The sequence below is a fragment of the Suncus etruscus genome, chromosome 2 (assembly GCF_024139225.1).
Source record: "Suncus etruscus isolate mSunEtr1 chromosome 2, mSunEtr1.pri.cur, whole genome shotgun sequence".
In the NCBI taxonomy this organism is placed as follows: domain Eukaryota; kingdom Metazoa; phylum Chordata; class Mammalia; order Eulipotyphla; family Soricidae; genus Suncus; species Suncus etruscus.
In genome coordinates this window covers 43,408,457-43,422,912 of record NC_064849.1, presented here as the reverse complement: position 1 = coordinate 43,422,912, position 14,456 = coordinate 43,408,457, and the positions used below count along the sequence as shown (strand labels likewise).

The window sequence follows — 14,456 nt, the reverse complement described above, 5'->3', positions numbered from 1 at the left end:
AGCCAGATTTCTCAGGCCCAGTTCCGCTGTAGAGTTTGTATGCACTGCATTCACATATTCTTGTTCTCTCTAAAGCTAGGGCCAATTTCATTTCAAATGGAGGTTAGAGTGAGAAATCCCTCTTGTGTTTTACCATCTTTTGCTCTAAGTATAATCTTAACAACCTTTGGCTCTGGTTGACCCATTTAATAACCTGGAAGAAAAAGGTGTTGCTCCCATGTCTGGTCTCAGTGGAAGTATTTTCTAATGGACAATAAGCCGAAAGGCCATGGCTGTCTAGGTCAAACAATAAAGATCTCATCTGCATGGGCTTACGCAGCAGCTTCGGTCCTTTCTTCTTCAGAAGCGGCTTTGTTGTTTTGCCTGTAATTTGCACATTTAGGCTCTGTAGTTTGCTTTATAAAATAGTTTTACACAAACCACTCATAGCAGTGCAAGCTTCTGAGTTGAAAATTAGTCAGGCTTGTTTCATTGAAGGCACTTGGTTTCCATGGCAATTTATAAAAGATGGTGGTTTGGTTTCTTCGTTGGAACAGATGACTTAGTTTGGGTGTTCAAGTGGCCGCAAGCAAACTCCGATAAGCCTGTGTATTTATGTAAGCCCAGGTTTACCATCCTGGATAGTAGTGCATGCAAAAAGAGACAGCATGGATGTCTAGCTTAGCCATGTTGAAAACAAATAATAACAACCAAGGTGGGATGGTATAGGCTGGAACATTTTAAATCATTCTGAGTTAGGGTTATTTTCAAGGAAGTGTAACAACCAAAGGTAAAAGGGCCTACATTTATTTAATTCGCTACTGAAAAACCTTCTTGAAAGGAAAATAAATGCCAGCTCTTCATGTACCCTGTTTATAGTGAGGTTTTTGTTGGCAGGCCATTAGGTTTCCATGGTAACAAGCAAACTATTCATTTGAAACAAAACCAGCCATGACTTTGTGCTTTGACAAGGATTTCTATAGGTGTGTGTGTGTGTGTGTGTGTTTGTGTGTGTGTGTGTGTGTGTGTGTGTATGAGTGTGTGTATTTTCCAGAGTTCAACCAGATGACCAGATGATGCTGTAATCTTTTTAGCCACAAAAGCACCTGAAGGTCTCTTCTCTACTCAGGTCATGATTATCTTTTATATGTAGTTTGGAATAAGTTATATTTCCATGATGTCTTTTTTTTAATCCCCAGTGTTTAAAAAATTTTTGTTTTTATTATTTTATTTTTGAGTCAGTAGTCAGTGGAGGAATCTTTGGTAGTTTGTTTTTTCAATGTCCATTTACAAAGACTCTTTCTTCATGCCAGTGCCTGGTGAATCTTTTATAGCCTCTGCCAGGATAAGGTCACCTTCGAGGACTTAAGATAGAGATGAGGACGATAACTGGAAAAAGCCATATATGCACTAAAATTCCAACAGCACCATCAACTGAATCTAGAGACAAGAAAAATAAAGACCAGAAACAAATAAAAGGAGAATAAGCATAGCTTTCAATACAGTGATTTAATAATACAATTTTAGTATATTGGAAACATTTTTGGGTATATTTTATGAACAAATTCTAAAAATGTAGAAAGGAATGAACTTGGATTTATGGTCAGTTATTTGAAGAAATAAAATTATATACATATTTAAAGTGATAAATTATGCTATAAAACAGAATATCAGAAGACATTTCTGTGGGTTTGTACTGAGTTCAACTTTCAGTTTCAGGTTTAGCTAGTCAGATGAAAACATGCACATACAGAAAATGCTCAGAAATCCATAGAGGTCAGATTTTCACCTACACCCACATCCTCCAGGTAGCCAGAAAAGTTTAGGTTTAAGGACTGATAGAAAAGTGACTTTATGAAAACTATGAAGATATTGTTATTAGTATAGAAATTAATCATTTCTAACACTTATTTAGATGAATCCAATATCTCTTGTTTGTTTTATTTTTTTATTTATTTAATTTTTTTTGTATTTAACAGCACCTGGCTCTACTCAGGGCTTGCCCCTATTTCTCAGGAACTATTTCTGGCAGAGATGAAGGGGATTATGTGGTGTCAGAGATATATCTCATGAGCAACGTTTACCTGCCCTACAATCTTTCTGGTCCCAATTCAATATCAAATTTTTAGTTAGTCTCACTAATTTAAAAAAAAAAACTTTTCAACATTGAAGTTCTAAAATAATTGATGAATCTTCTTTTATAAGTGATACCTCTTAGAAATGTATTATTCTAGGAAACTAACACTGGCAAAAATAACAAAAATAACCTTACCCCCAACCTTATTATAAATTGGACTTTTTCTAGAATAGTTTTGAAAATGAGAATGTATTGTTTTAGCTTTAGATGAAGTGGGCCACAGTTCTATTTACTATTGCCAGCATTTACAAACCATAGCAGGTGGGAAAGGACTTCTTCCAACTCCTCCAGCATTCTTATCTTGGTTTGTATTTAAAAGTTAATATTAATATTAATAAATCACTCATTTAAAATTTTGATATTAGGTCACTGTGTTTTACTTTCATATACAATAATGATAGTCATCTCAATAAAAATACTCAAATAAGTCTATCAAATAAACAGAATAGCATGTATTTATTTTTCACATCAAAAAAAATCCCATTCTCCCCTGTGAAGAATGAATACATGTTATTCTGTTTATTTGACAGATTTTTTGAGTATTTGTATTAGTTTTCTATCACAAATTAAGTAAACACAATAATTTTTTTGAAATGTGTTTTCTAAAATACTAAGTGCAATGACAAGAAAAAATATGAGGAGAATGGTTCACTGTCACACACTTTTGTCTGTTGAAATGCTTAAAAAGTGGAATCAATTCTATTAACATGAGCAATCAATAGGTAGTTGTACACATTTAATTTTCAATATCAAATCTGATATAATTTCTCACCAAAAGTACTCAGTTAACAAACCCTGATTTGCTTTAAAAAGAAGATTTTTTCTTTGTGAAAGCAAAATAATTGATGGCTTATTTGTATAAATTTAGATTAATTGCATAAAACATCGCAAAACTAAAAATTCAAGATGGCCTATGAAAAGTCTTTAAGTTAGGAATATTTAATTGTGTTTTTTAGGTCACACCTGGCAATAATCAGGTCTTACCCCAACTCTTTCCTCATTAGTCACTACTGGCAGTACTCAAGGGACTATCTGACGTGCCCAGGGATAAAACCCAGGTTAACTGCATGTAAAGTGAACACTCTGCCTCCTATATTATCACTCCATCCCTCATGTGAGAAATTTTAATCTTCTATTTTTATCTTCTAATTTTATCTTCTATTTCTCAACTTCTAAAGCATAGTAGGAAAAGCAGATTTTAATAAGCAGTTCATGATATCATTCTAAAGCTACTTATATTACTACAAATTACTATTATTTATAACAATCATTATTATAAATAAATTTACAGTAAAGTTTTTGAACATCTAAATCATATAATCACACTAAACTTAGAATAAAACTAAGTTATTAAAATATATAGTGCATACAAAAGATGAATTATATAAATATAAAGGACTATATTATATATATGATTCATGATACTAAATTTGAATTTGTTAAAATGATTCACAAAAGTTATTTGAGCTAGGAAATATAGTTATAAATTGCTTTCTGTTTGGGAGAATAATATCAACTATGTATATAAATGTGTGTTTACTATCTTAAATTAGACAAATATTTTAATGAAAAATATATACATTAAAATACATAAATAAAAGTACTTTTGTTTTATCTTAATTTAGTATACTTACAACTACTTTATTTATACTTTGATACTATAAATATTTTCAAAAGTGGAATATCTCATCTATAGAAACATTTCTAGGGCTAGAGAGATATTACAAAGGTTAGGTGCTTACCTGGCATATAGTCAACTCCCTTCACCACAAATGGTTTCTGACAACCAGGAATAATACCTTAGCAGAGAGCTAGGAGTGAACTCAGAGCACCATTGGATGTAAATTAAAAATAAAAAAGGAGGGGCCTGAGCGGTGGTGTGGAGAGTTTTGCCTTGCCGGTGCTAGTCAAGGAAGGACAGCAGTTCGATTCCCCGGCTTCCGTATGGCCCCCCAAGCCAGGAGCGATTTTTGAGCGCCTAGCCAGGAGTAACCCCTGAGCGTCACCAGGTGTGGCCCAAGCTCCCCCCAAAGTAATTAAAATTATTAAAAAGTAAATTTATAATAATCAAACTAAAATAATCTTAAAATATCAATATCAGTACAATTACATCACCTCAAACCACTATAACAAGAAATACTCACTCTTGGTTGTTAGGTCTTGTTTTGCACATTCTCCTTCTGCAATAGATACATCATCGATGGCAATGTCACCTTCTATTCCAGGACCTCTAATACCTTCAAATATGAGCTAAAACATGAATAAAACAAACCTGTGTGTACAAATTTGATTTGCAGATGAAATTCTACTGAGATTGATGCACAACACATAATATCAAAGCCTTGGAATCATTAATTTCTGTTAGTCTTTATACATTGTTATTAATTACAATAAACACATTTCCTAACAAGATCTATGATGGGGTCTTCCTTGTAAAGTATTATTTTATTTTTAACAACAAAAGTTTAGTGATGAGTTTTTTAAAAAACATTAATAGACTAACAAATAGAAGGAATAACTATAAAAGTCCTATCCATTTTTATTTATAGTGGTAAGAAAAAACACTTTATAATAGGAATGTTATTTTTCTAAAATAGTTTATCCCCAATTTTCTCTAAACATATAACATTAATTTTCTAGAAATATTTCAAGAAATAAATCAGTTCTGGTTCTTTATAGTTGTCATAAAGTCTAGAAAAGGGTTTCTGTACATCTTTATATAATTTTTTTTTTGCCGATATGATGAGCAGATTCTTTATGACTTCTATGGGTTAATATAACTCATCTCTATGACTTCATTTTTGCCTTTATAATTTTAATTATTTGCAAGTATTTATGAATATACCTATGTATAATTTTTAGTGGCAGCTTTTTCAATTCAATAAGTCTAACATAGTGATTGAGGGGCTTGAGCCATAATACAGCAGGCGGGGCATTTGCCTTGCATGCAGCTAGCATGGTTTCAATCTTTATCAACCCATATTATTCCCCAAGCACCACCAGGTATAAGTTCTGAGGGCAGAACCAAAGTAGCCCTTGAGCATGACCAGATGTGTCCCCCACCCAAGACAAATTATATAAACAAATAGATAAAATAATTTTGACCCAAAGGCTTAATACATGAAGATTGAAAGCATAGGTTAGCAAATCAGTTTATTATAAATTGTGAACATAATATATGGATAATAGGCAAGTTTTGTATTTGATTTTTCAGAAAAATATTAATAGAATTTTCATATAATATTCAATTATACTTGTTTCCAGAAAAGCAACACAAATATTGGGGGTAGCTGCTGGGGGCTCCCAAGCAGTACTCAAAGGACCCCTGGGATACTAGCAGTGAGACTGAGCTTGGTTGTGGAGATCTGACAGTTTAATGCTCATTATGGGGGCTACCAGGTACATACCTAGCAGTACTTGGTTGCCAATTTGTTTTGAAGATCAAACTCACAGTTACAGGCAGTGTCAGGGACCACCAGGGCCACCATGATGTTGCTCTGAGGATTACATTGCTACAAGATATAATGTTGAATTCTTGGGAGTTTATATAGTATCATGGATTGAATGGTATTATGTGCATATTCAGTGTGTGTCTTAATTGCTATATTCTCTCCCACTTTATTCTTGTTCTTGTTTTTGGGCCACACCCAATGGCACTCGGGCATTACTGCTGGTTTGAATCCAGATTGACCACATGTAAGACAAACACACTTCAGTTGTGCTATCCTTGGGCCCTAATTTTTTCTTTTTATACTAAATCACAACCTGTATATCTGCTATTATATTTTCAGAAAACATTTATGATTAGATAAATGAAATATCTATTTTTTTCCAAATAAAAATTAACAAAAGCAAGTTTTGAATGTCAAATTGATGCTTTATTTTATTTTATGTTTGTTTGTTTTTTGTTTTATGGGTTACACCTGGTGGCGCTCAGGGGTTACTCCTGGCTTTGTGCTCAGATCACTCCTGGCAGGATTGGTGGACCATATAAGATGCTGGAGATCTAATCTGGGTCCAACTGGGTCTGCCACTTGGAGGCAAACCAATGGTTCCTGCTACTGTATTTAAATAGCATTTCTAGATTCACTGCACTGTAAACACTCAGAAGGAAACCATTTTTATCAAAACAGTTGCCAAAATTTTAATTCTAAGTTTTTCATTTGACTTTAAAAGAAATTTTATAATTCTTCTAAATAGTGAATTTACAGTGGTTTTCAAAAATATGTGCTACCTTTAGACATTTATTATTTTTCTGTATGCTATTGTTAATTTTTAATTGAAATTTCTTAATGGACAGAAACATTAGCTACCTTTGGTTTTCTTTTGGCCATGTCCAGCAGTGCTGAGGGATTACTCCTACACTCAATAGTAATTATTCTGCACTCAGTAATCACTACTGGTGGGTTGAAGGAACCATATGGGATGCCAGGAAATGAACCACTGTTGGCCACATGCAAGGCAAACCTCCTACTCACTTGCTGTTCTGGCCCTAGTTACCAATTTTTCTTTGAGTGCTCACTACTCATTTCAATATGGTTCAGAGTTGAATGACTTTAATAATATACCAGGAGAAAGAGGTATGATTAATTTTAGTATCTTCAATTTGTGTTGAGAAGGCATCTTGCTTACTTATGTTGAAATGCTTGCATATGATTAAATACATGCTTTAAAGACTTTCTGGGCAAAAGGGACACTTCAATGGTATTAGTCCATTGGGAAGCCTAGAATTTCATGGTCCCCTAAATGCCACTTTGGAATGTGTGCTCCAAACAAGCAAACTAAAGATGTAAAGATTTCCAAAGTGGTTTCTGTGAAAGCATCCAAAATGTCCCATTTCACTGAAGCCAAAAAAATATTAGAGGACTGAGTTAAACTGTTTAGAAACAAGTGCAGAAATATTAAAATTTAAGTCCTTAGAATAAGTAATAAATAGTTCCTTTATTCATACCCAAAAAATAATTATTTACATTTGACTTTTTTGTGTTCTTGGGAAAAAAAGAAAATATTTTTAAAAATACTAGGGTACTGTTTAAGTTAAGCTACTTAATTTTTTTCATATTTTACTTGATCACTGAGTATAGAGATATATAAAATAAATATACAAATAAAATATTATTGATGATGAATCATAAAGTTTATTTTAAAATTCAGTTATACAATGCCAAATGAGATTGAAATAAAGTTTAAGGAGCTATAATGAATATAACAATATCTTATATAGTATGAAGTTTTTCTTTTTTCAAATTTTAATAATTTTCTATTTAATATTTTTATTGAAACCATTATTATTTATAAAATCCTTTATAGTTGGGTTTCAGACATACAATGAATTAGGACCAATCTCACTACCAGTGTCTACCTCCCTTCACCATGTTCTCAGAGTGTATCTGATACCACCATCCTTTGACATCAACCTGTCAGTAGAAGAGGCAAATTTAAAGTATAGACTGTTAGAGTTTTCTAATTCCATTGTTGTTGACTCTGATTTGGATATTTAGTTCTGTCCTTTTTTTTTTTCCTAATCTCGACCAATGCACCTGAGACTGCTTGTACCCTTGTCCCCATTCTTTCATATTTGTATTTCTCTTCCTCTAACTCAGTTTCTTTCCTTCTCCTCATTATACTCTGATACCAAGGATGTTTGAGACAATTCCCATTTAGACCACTGCATTTCTTCATGCAATTATTCTAAATACCACATATAAGTTATGTCATCCTATATTTCTTCTTCTTCTGGCTTACTCCATTTAACATATCTTCCAGTACCATCCGTGTTGTGACTAATTGCATAATTGCATCATTCCTTACATCTATGTAGTATTTTCTGAAAAAAATTTAATCTTAAAACTTTTCTCTTATACATACAATGTTATTAATTATTTAACATTGGCTAAATAATTTTATTGTTAGAAATTAAAGCTGCTTTCAGATACTCTGCAAGACTGAGATTAATACATTTTAAATAATAATAAAAATTATTATTATTTACTTAGAGCATGTAGTTCTTAGAATTGCTTCTATCAGCACCTTGTGAGCAGGCATGTATATTCCTAGCCATGGGTTTTGATATTTTTGAAATGTGTTCTTTTTTGATGTGAGCAACTTAAATAAATATATTTATTCCTAGCCCCTTTTTAGTTTCAGTCATATGATATTGGCTCGTCTTGCTTGAAGATAGCAATATGAACTGAATGTTATCTTAGAGAAATCAGAACTCAAAGATTCAAAGTGAAAGGAGTCTGATTCCATAAAAGCAAAAATTTCTACTTTTGTCACAAGGCTTATTCTTTGTTGAATTAATATGGATATCTATATTCACAAGATTTCTCATATGTAGTTAATTTATTTAATGGAAAGAAGAGACAATTTCTTCCACCCAGTATAGCTATGATTCCAGAATAATGCATGAATTAAAATATTTTATTCAGAAAAAAAGGTATGGTAAAGAAGAAAACTCCTCAAGAACTTTAATATACTAAGGGTATTTTAAAATATACTAATTTTAAAATATTTAAATTTTTTTAAATATTTTAATATACTAATTTTAAAAGGGGAAGTATAAAGGAAAAGGGAGCAAATACAGTTATAAGTGTAGAATTTAGGGCTCATAATGTAGCTATGGCAAAAATTATCAGTATTATATTCTTTATACAGAAGATGAGAAGTTGGTAAAGAGATTAAGAGTACGTTAGGGGGTCCGGAGAGATAGCACAGCAGCGTTTGCCTTGCAAGCAGCAGATCCAAGACCAAAGGTGGTTGGTTTGAACCCTGGTGTCCCATATGGTCCCCCGTGCCTGCCAAGAGCTATTTCTGAGCAGACAGCCAGGAGTAACTCCTGAGCACCGCCGGATGTGGCCCAAAAACCAAAAAAAAAAAAAAAAAGAGTGCGTTAGAATGTTCTGTAGCTGTTTACACTTGAAGTAATCCAGTGAAACAGAAATCATAATCCTTTCACTGGGAGGGATGCTGGCTTGGGTGTGAATAGATCTTCCATCTAATTATATTTAAGTGAGTCAATGAACTATTATTAATTACTTTTATTAGTTAAAGTACAAAGTAATTTCATTTCGTATTTTTTGATTGAAAGAAAATAAAAAGAGAGTAAAAAAAGATAAATAAAAAATATCTCCCATAGTGTGACTATTTGTTTTTGATGAATTTTCACAAAAGTTTAACTATTGAGAACATATGTATTGCTGTTTCTAAACCCATCTTGATTCTCACAAAGAAATATTTGTATCATTTTTCTGTTTGATCTCTTAATTGTAGCAATTATATCTGAATTATCTGAATATAGATTAAAACAAATCTTAAATAGTTTCCAGACTAAGATCTAAAAGTATATATTTTTACTTTTATTGATTTTCTAAAAGAAATAGAGGTATAAAATTTAAATAAAAATTGTCCAAAATTAAATATAAAAATAAAATAATTGATAACAAATATCTTCTATCAAAATATAAACACAATAAACAGCAATATTCCATGAAGTATTTCAACTAGGTAATGTACTCTGTATGCGAAGAAATGAATCTGAATTATATTCACTTAGACACAAAATTTTTTCTTGATTCATAGATTAAATTATGTCATATTTTAGAAGAAATATGATTCTGACTACTATTACATCACAATAATAAAATTGTATTCCTATTTTGTTAAATATTTTAATACATTTGATTTTATTGAATATAAGAAGGAATTAATTTTATCTAGATGCTCATGAAAAAATGTTGAAATTTATGTCTTCTGTAAAGAGGGATCAAGGCTTGTTCCTTAAATCTGTGTTCTCCACTGAACAAGTATCTCACTTGTGACTATGTTTCTGATTGCTCATTCTTCATAACCAATACTTTAATTTTATTTTATTTAAAACTTTTGGCCACATACAATAATACTCAGGGGTTACTCCAAGCTCTGCACTCAGGAATTACTCCTGGAAGTGCTTGAAGGGCCACTTGGCATGATGGAAATCAAGCCCAGGTTCCTTAGTACAAGGCAAAAACACTAGTCTGGACTATGGCTCCAACTCAATATACAATCATTTTACTATTGGTTAAAATGCTTGCTTTAACTTAAATGACAAGTAGAAAAAATTAATATTTCACAGTATGTGCATGTAACTTGACACACCTATTATGTAAGAAGCAATGTATAACCAAAAATTAACACTTGAGTGAGCAAGTACAAAATTGTATGTGGGCTTTTGTATAAGAGTTACACAACACAAAATTATTTCATTAATTGGTAGTTTCTTACACAGCTTAATGTTTTAAAATTTTAAAATTAATGTCTATAGAGAAAAACATGTTTATGAAGATACAAGGATACTAATACATGTTAAATTATAATTTATCAGAAGAGTAGTAAAGCTACAAGTAGAAAACTATTAAAAGAAGACAAGGGATCAAACAATATAATGTGTTTCTTATGATATGACTCATTGGAATGGTACCTTCTGCAAATGTTCACAATATATTTTCTTCCTGACAGAATGTTATCACATCTTATAATAGTTGTAAAAGCAATTGCGAAGCCAAATAGCTGTTGAAAATTGGGCAATGGAGATTACTTGTAAAAGAACTTCAAAGTATAAATAAATATTAAAATAGTTGTTTGTATTATTAACTGTGCCTTTATGTTTTTACCAGGGTAAAAAGTAACTTACCTAACTTTGTCATACTGAAACAAATTGAAGTCTCAACATAAGATTTAAAATAACCTTAGCTTTTTTCCTGATAAACTATGTAAATATTAACATAAAATTTCAACTTCTCACTGTCTCCTAGTACTACATACTACAAAATGCCAATTGGTTGTTATAGCCTTTAATGTGAAATAATAACTGGAGGTATTTAATTATTGGCAATGAGAAAAATAGATTATATTGTGAGCTATAATTAGAACATGTTTTCAGTAGTTATTTCAGTAGCTAGCATGTCTATATAACAGCACCAGAAATTTGTTTAGAGTGCTTAGCATGTATCTTAATATAGATATGAAAAATTTACGAAATATTTACTAAAAGGATAATGTTATTATTATTATAATGTGACTATTATTAAAAATAAATACAGTACACTGACTTATGAAGGAACTCCTCAAAGGTTTTGTGTAATTTAAATAAGTTGTCTTAAAACCATTTTTAAATTTCAAGTGCAAAAAGAAAAGTAAGTTTCCAGAATTCTTTTCTTCTACAAATAAAAAAGACAATATTGGTGTTGCTTGGTGTTGCTCTACTTTTCTCATTGAATATACTTGGCAAATACTGTGAAAGAAGTAAGAATGGTTAAGTTTTTTTTCTTGGTGCAAGATATACCAAAGAAATATTCTTGTATACTTATAAAATCTTATTCTAATTGCCCTTTTATTAATTTTACTTATAAAGAAATAAAAATTAATTTATCTGAAATACTTATCATGCTAAATTAATTCTGAAAAAAAATGCAAGTTTCATAACGATAAATTTCTTGCTCTTAGAAGTAGTACACAATAACTGAGTTGTAGTTAAGCAAACTAAATTGACAGAGTCAAACAAAGTACCGTATATTCTGCATATAAGATGACTGGGTGTATAAGACAACCCCCTACTTTTCTTGTTAAAATATAGGGTTTGAGCACCGGAAAGCCACACTCCAGTGTCATCAGGAGGCTGAATGGGATGCAGCGCTCAGTAACTCAGCTCCTCTGAGTGCCCTGAAAGATTAATCAGGGCAAGCAGAGGACTGAGTGATGATGCCTGGCAGCTGGATGGGATGCAGAGGTAAGAGGGGGTGCATCATTCGTCCCTGTATCTGGAGTAAGTTTCAGCATGCGTATACATGTGTATAAGATGACCCTTGACTTTTAAGACGTTTTTCATGGGTTAAAAAGTCGTTTTATATGCCGGAAAATATGGTATTTTGCAAGTTACTATTTTTGAAAGGTTTATGTTTTAAGAGATTTATGGCTCAAACTAATTTAAAGGCATGTTATTTCAATGAAATAAAACAACGTGTCAATGAAATAGTGGCTTAAAATCACATGTATCTCATTTTAAATTCCAAGAGGTAAGATATTTCCTTTCCATTTAAATTTAAGACATCTCAAAATTCAAAAACCCATATTCAAACAATATTTAGGTTTCTCACAACTTGATTTATATGGTGATACAGTGTCTACATTTTGTACCATAAAATTGTGTTAGGTATTACATGCCAAAACAGATATATTTATAAAACTTAAGTTATAATTTTTAAGGTTTAAAAATTTCATAAAATCAAAACAAGAAATAAAAAATAAAAGCATAATACAGATGTAAGTTTATATAATATATTTATTCTTTACTTGAATAATCAAAATTTATAAAATAAAATAAAATACTTAGACAGTGAACCTGGACATATGAAATCAGCAGTTGTAGATACTCAGAATGAAATGCTTTATCTTATTTTTTACCTTAATATAAATAATAGAATTCAACTGACTCAAAATATTTACTTTTATTTTTTTTAGTCTAAATGGGGGTCAAAGAAATCATGTTTATACTCCATCTAAAAAAACCCACCTAATATATATGAAGAGTAATATTCAGCATATTAGATAGAAAATATTAATAGAGATGAATGAGAGATGGAATAAATTAAAAGTGATCCCCAAAACTGCTATATATAACATTTCTAGATCATGGTACAAGAAAACAAAGGTATAGCCTGGTGGGATATCTGAATCGAATAAATAGAGATGAGGGTCTACGAAGTCCAGGGCAGCTAGATGTTGCACAATTTAATACTAGCAGAGAAAGATAAAAATGAAGAGATCTACAGAAAGTCTTTAAGAATTCAGTAAATTCAAAGTACAAATTGTTATTTGAATTTGAGGAAGCTACTGGAAACCTGGAAAGAACAAATGAAATGCATAATAAAGCAATGGCCAATATCTTCACACAGGATACCGGACACAGGGTACTGGTCAAACCTCCTATAATTCATAGATCCTTGGAAGACTACTCAAGAAATTCTTGCCTCAATTGTGAGAATAATTAGATTCATGTCAAACACTATTCCATTCTCATCAAGACCAAAAAGGTTCAAAATATTTCCAAGCCACTTAACTACATTTTCTCCCAAGGCTTAGGAATATAACACAAAAAATAACAGAACCTATAAAAATATCTGACACTCAACCAGATTACTATTTTTGAAAATAAAACAGAAAAACAATAATTAATAAATGGGGTTGTGGTAGGAGAAGATATCTATCAAAAAAAACTGTGAACTGACACAGGTTTAGCATAAAGTGTCATTAAAACAGCTACAAGTCAATTTTATAGTTCAAAACATTAAGTCATGGACAATATATATATGTTTTTGGGTCACACCCGTCAGCACTCAGGGATTACTCCTGGCTCCATGCTCTGAAATCACTGCTGGAAGGCTCTGGGGACCTTTTGGGACGCCGGGATTCAAACCAATGACCTTTTGCATAAAAGGCAAATGCCTTACCTCCATGCCATCTCTCTGGCCCCATAACATGGACAATATTTTAAAAACACAAGTTGGTATTACAGAATTAAACCAATGATGACTCATAAAAATACACTGAATATTATAAGTCAAATTTTTATTGCATGAGAAATAATTATTGAATGTAAAGATTGTATTAACTATTTAAAGTTAAATACAACTTAAAAAAACACAAGAAAAAATTAAAAGCAGTATCTATTTGAGCAACACTGAGGTGATTTATGTAGTTCTAAAGGCTTCAAAGGAAAGTAGGAAAAGCAAGGAGCATCTAGACAAACTAAACTTACAATTATATTGACACTACAAACCCGGAGGTATAGAAACCCCAATGAAATTCAGGTACATCAAAAATAAATAAAACTATAAATATCTATCATATCAAACTTCTCAAACTAATGCTAAGGAGACACTATCATAACAAAACAAAAAGAAACAAATAAAATAGTATGAGGGTTAATCATATTTATCTTCGAAGAAATGTAAACAAAAATACAACATATTTAAAGTTAAAATAAATGATAATTCCCCAGAAGACCTATCAAAAACTGAAGTTGAAATAAAGTTAAAAATGCAACCACATAATAAATATTAAGTGTTAAATGAAGTTCTTTTAAATAATATTAAATAGATGCAAAAATAAATCTATAGAAAGAAAAGCACCAAAATTAATCATTATTTTGGACATCAACTATTTGAAACAAATTTTATTTTAATTATAATAATTAATAAATAGAATTTATTTTAGTTCATTTCTTGACTATTGGCTTTGAATATTATTATAAAATATTTTTTATTTAATATGTTCACTGTGGTTGCAGAAAAGTTGCCATTTA

At 31.2% G+C, this 14,456-nt stretch overlaps 1 protein-coding gene across 1 annotated transcript in view; it reads right to left on the bottom strand.

The window, feature by feature from the left end:
* Positions 1-1,330: 1,330 nt before the first annotated feature.
* The window catches only part of MDGA2 (MAM domain containing glycosylphosphatidylinositol anchor 2), a 140,312-nt gene continuing 127,186 nt past the window's right edge, over positions 1,331-14,456 (bottom strand). Inside the window, exons 8-9 of the mRNA XM_049768946.1 lie at positions 4,261-4,366; positions 1,331-1,419 (exon numbers count right to left, since the gene is read on the bottom strand). Coding sequence (XP_049624903.1) covers positions 1,331-1,419; positions 4,261-4,366 — 195 coding nt within the window. The remainder of the gene's footprint in view (positions 1,420-4,260; positions 4,367-14,456) is intronic.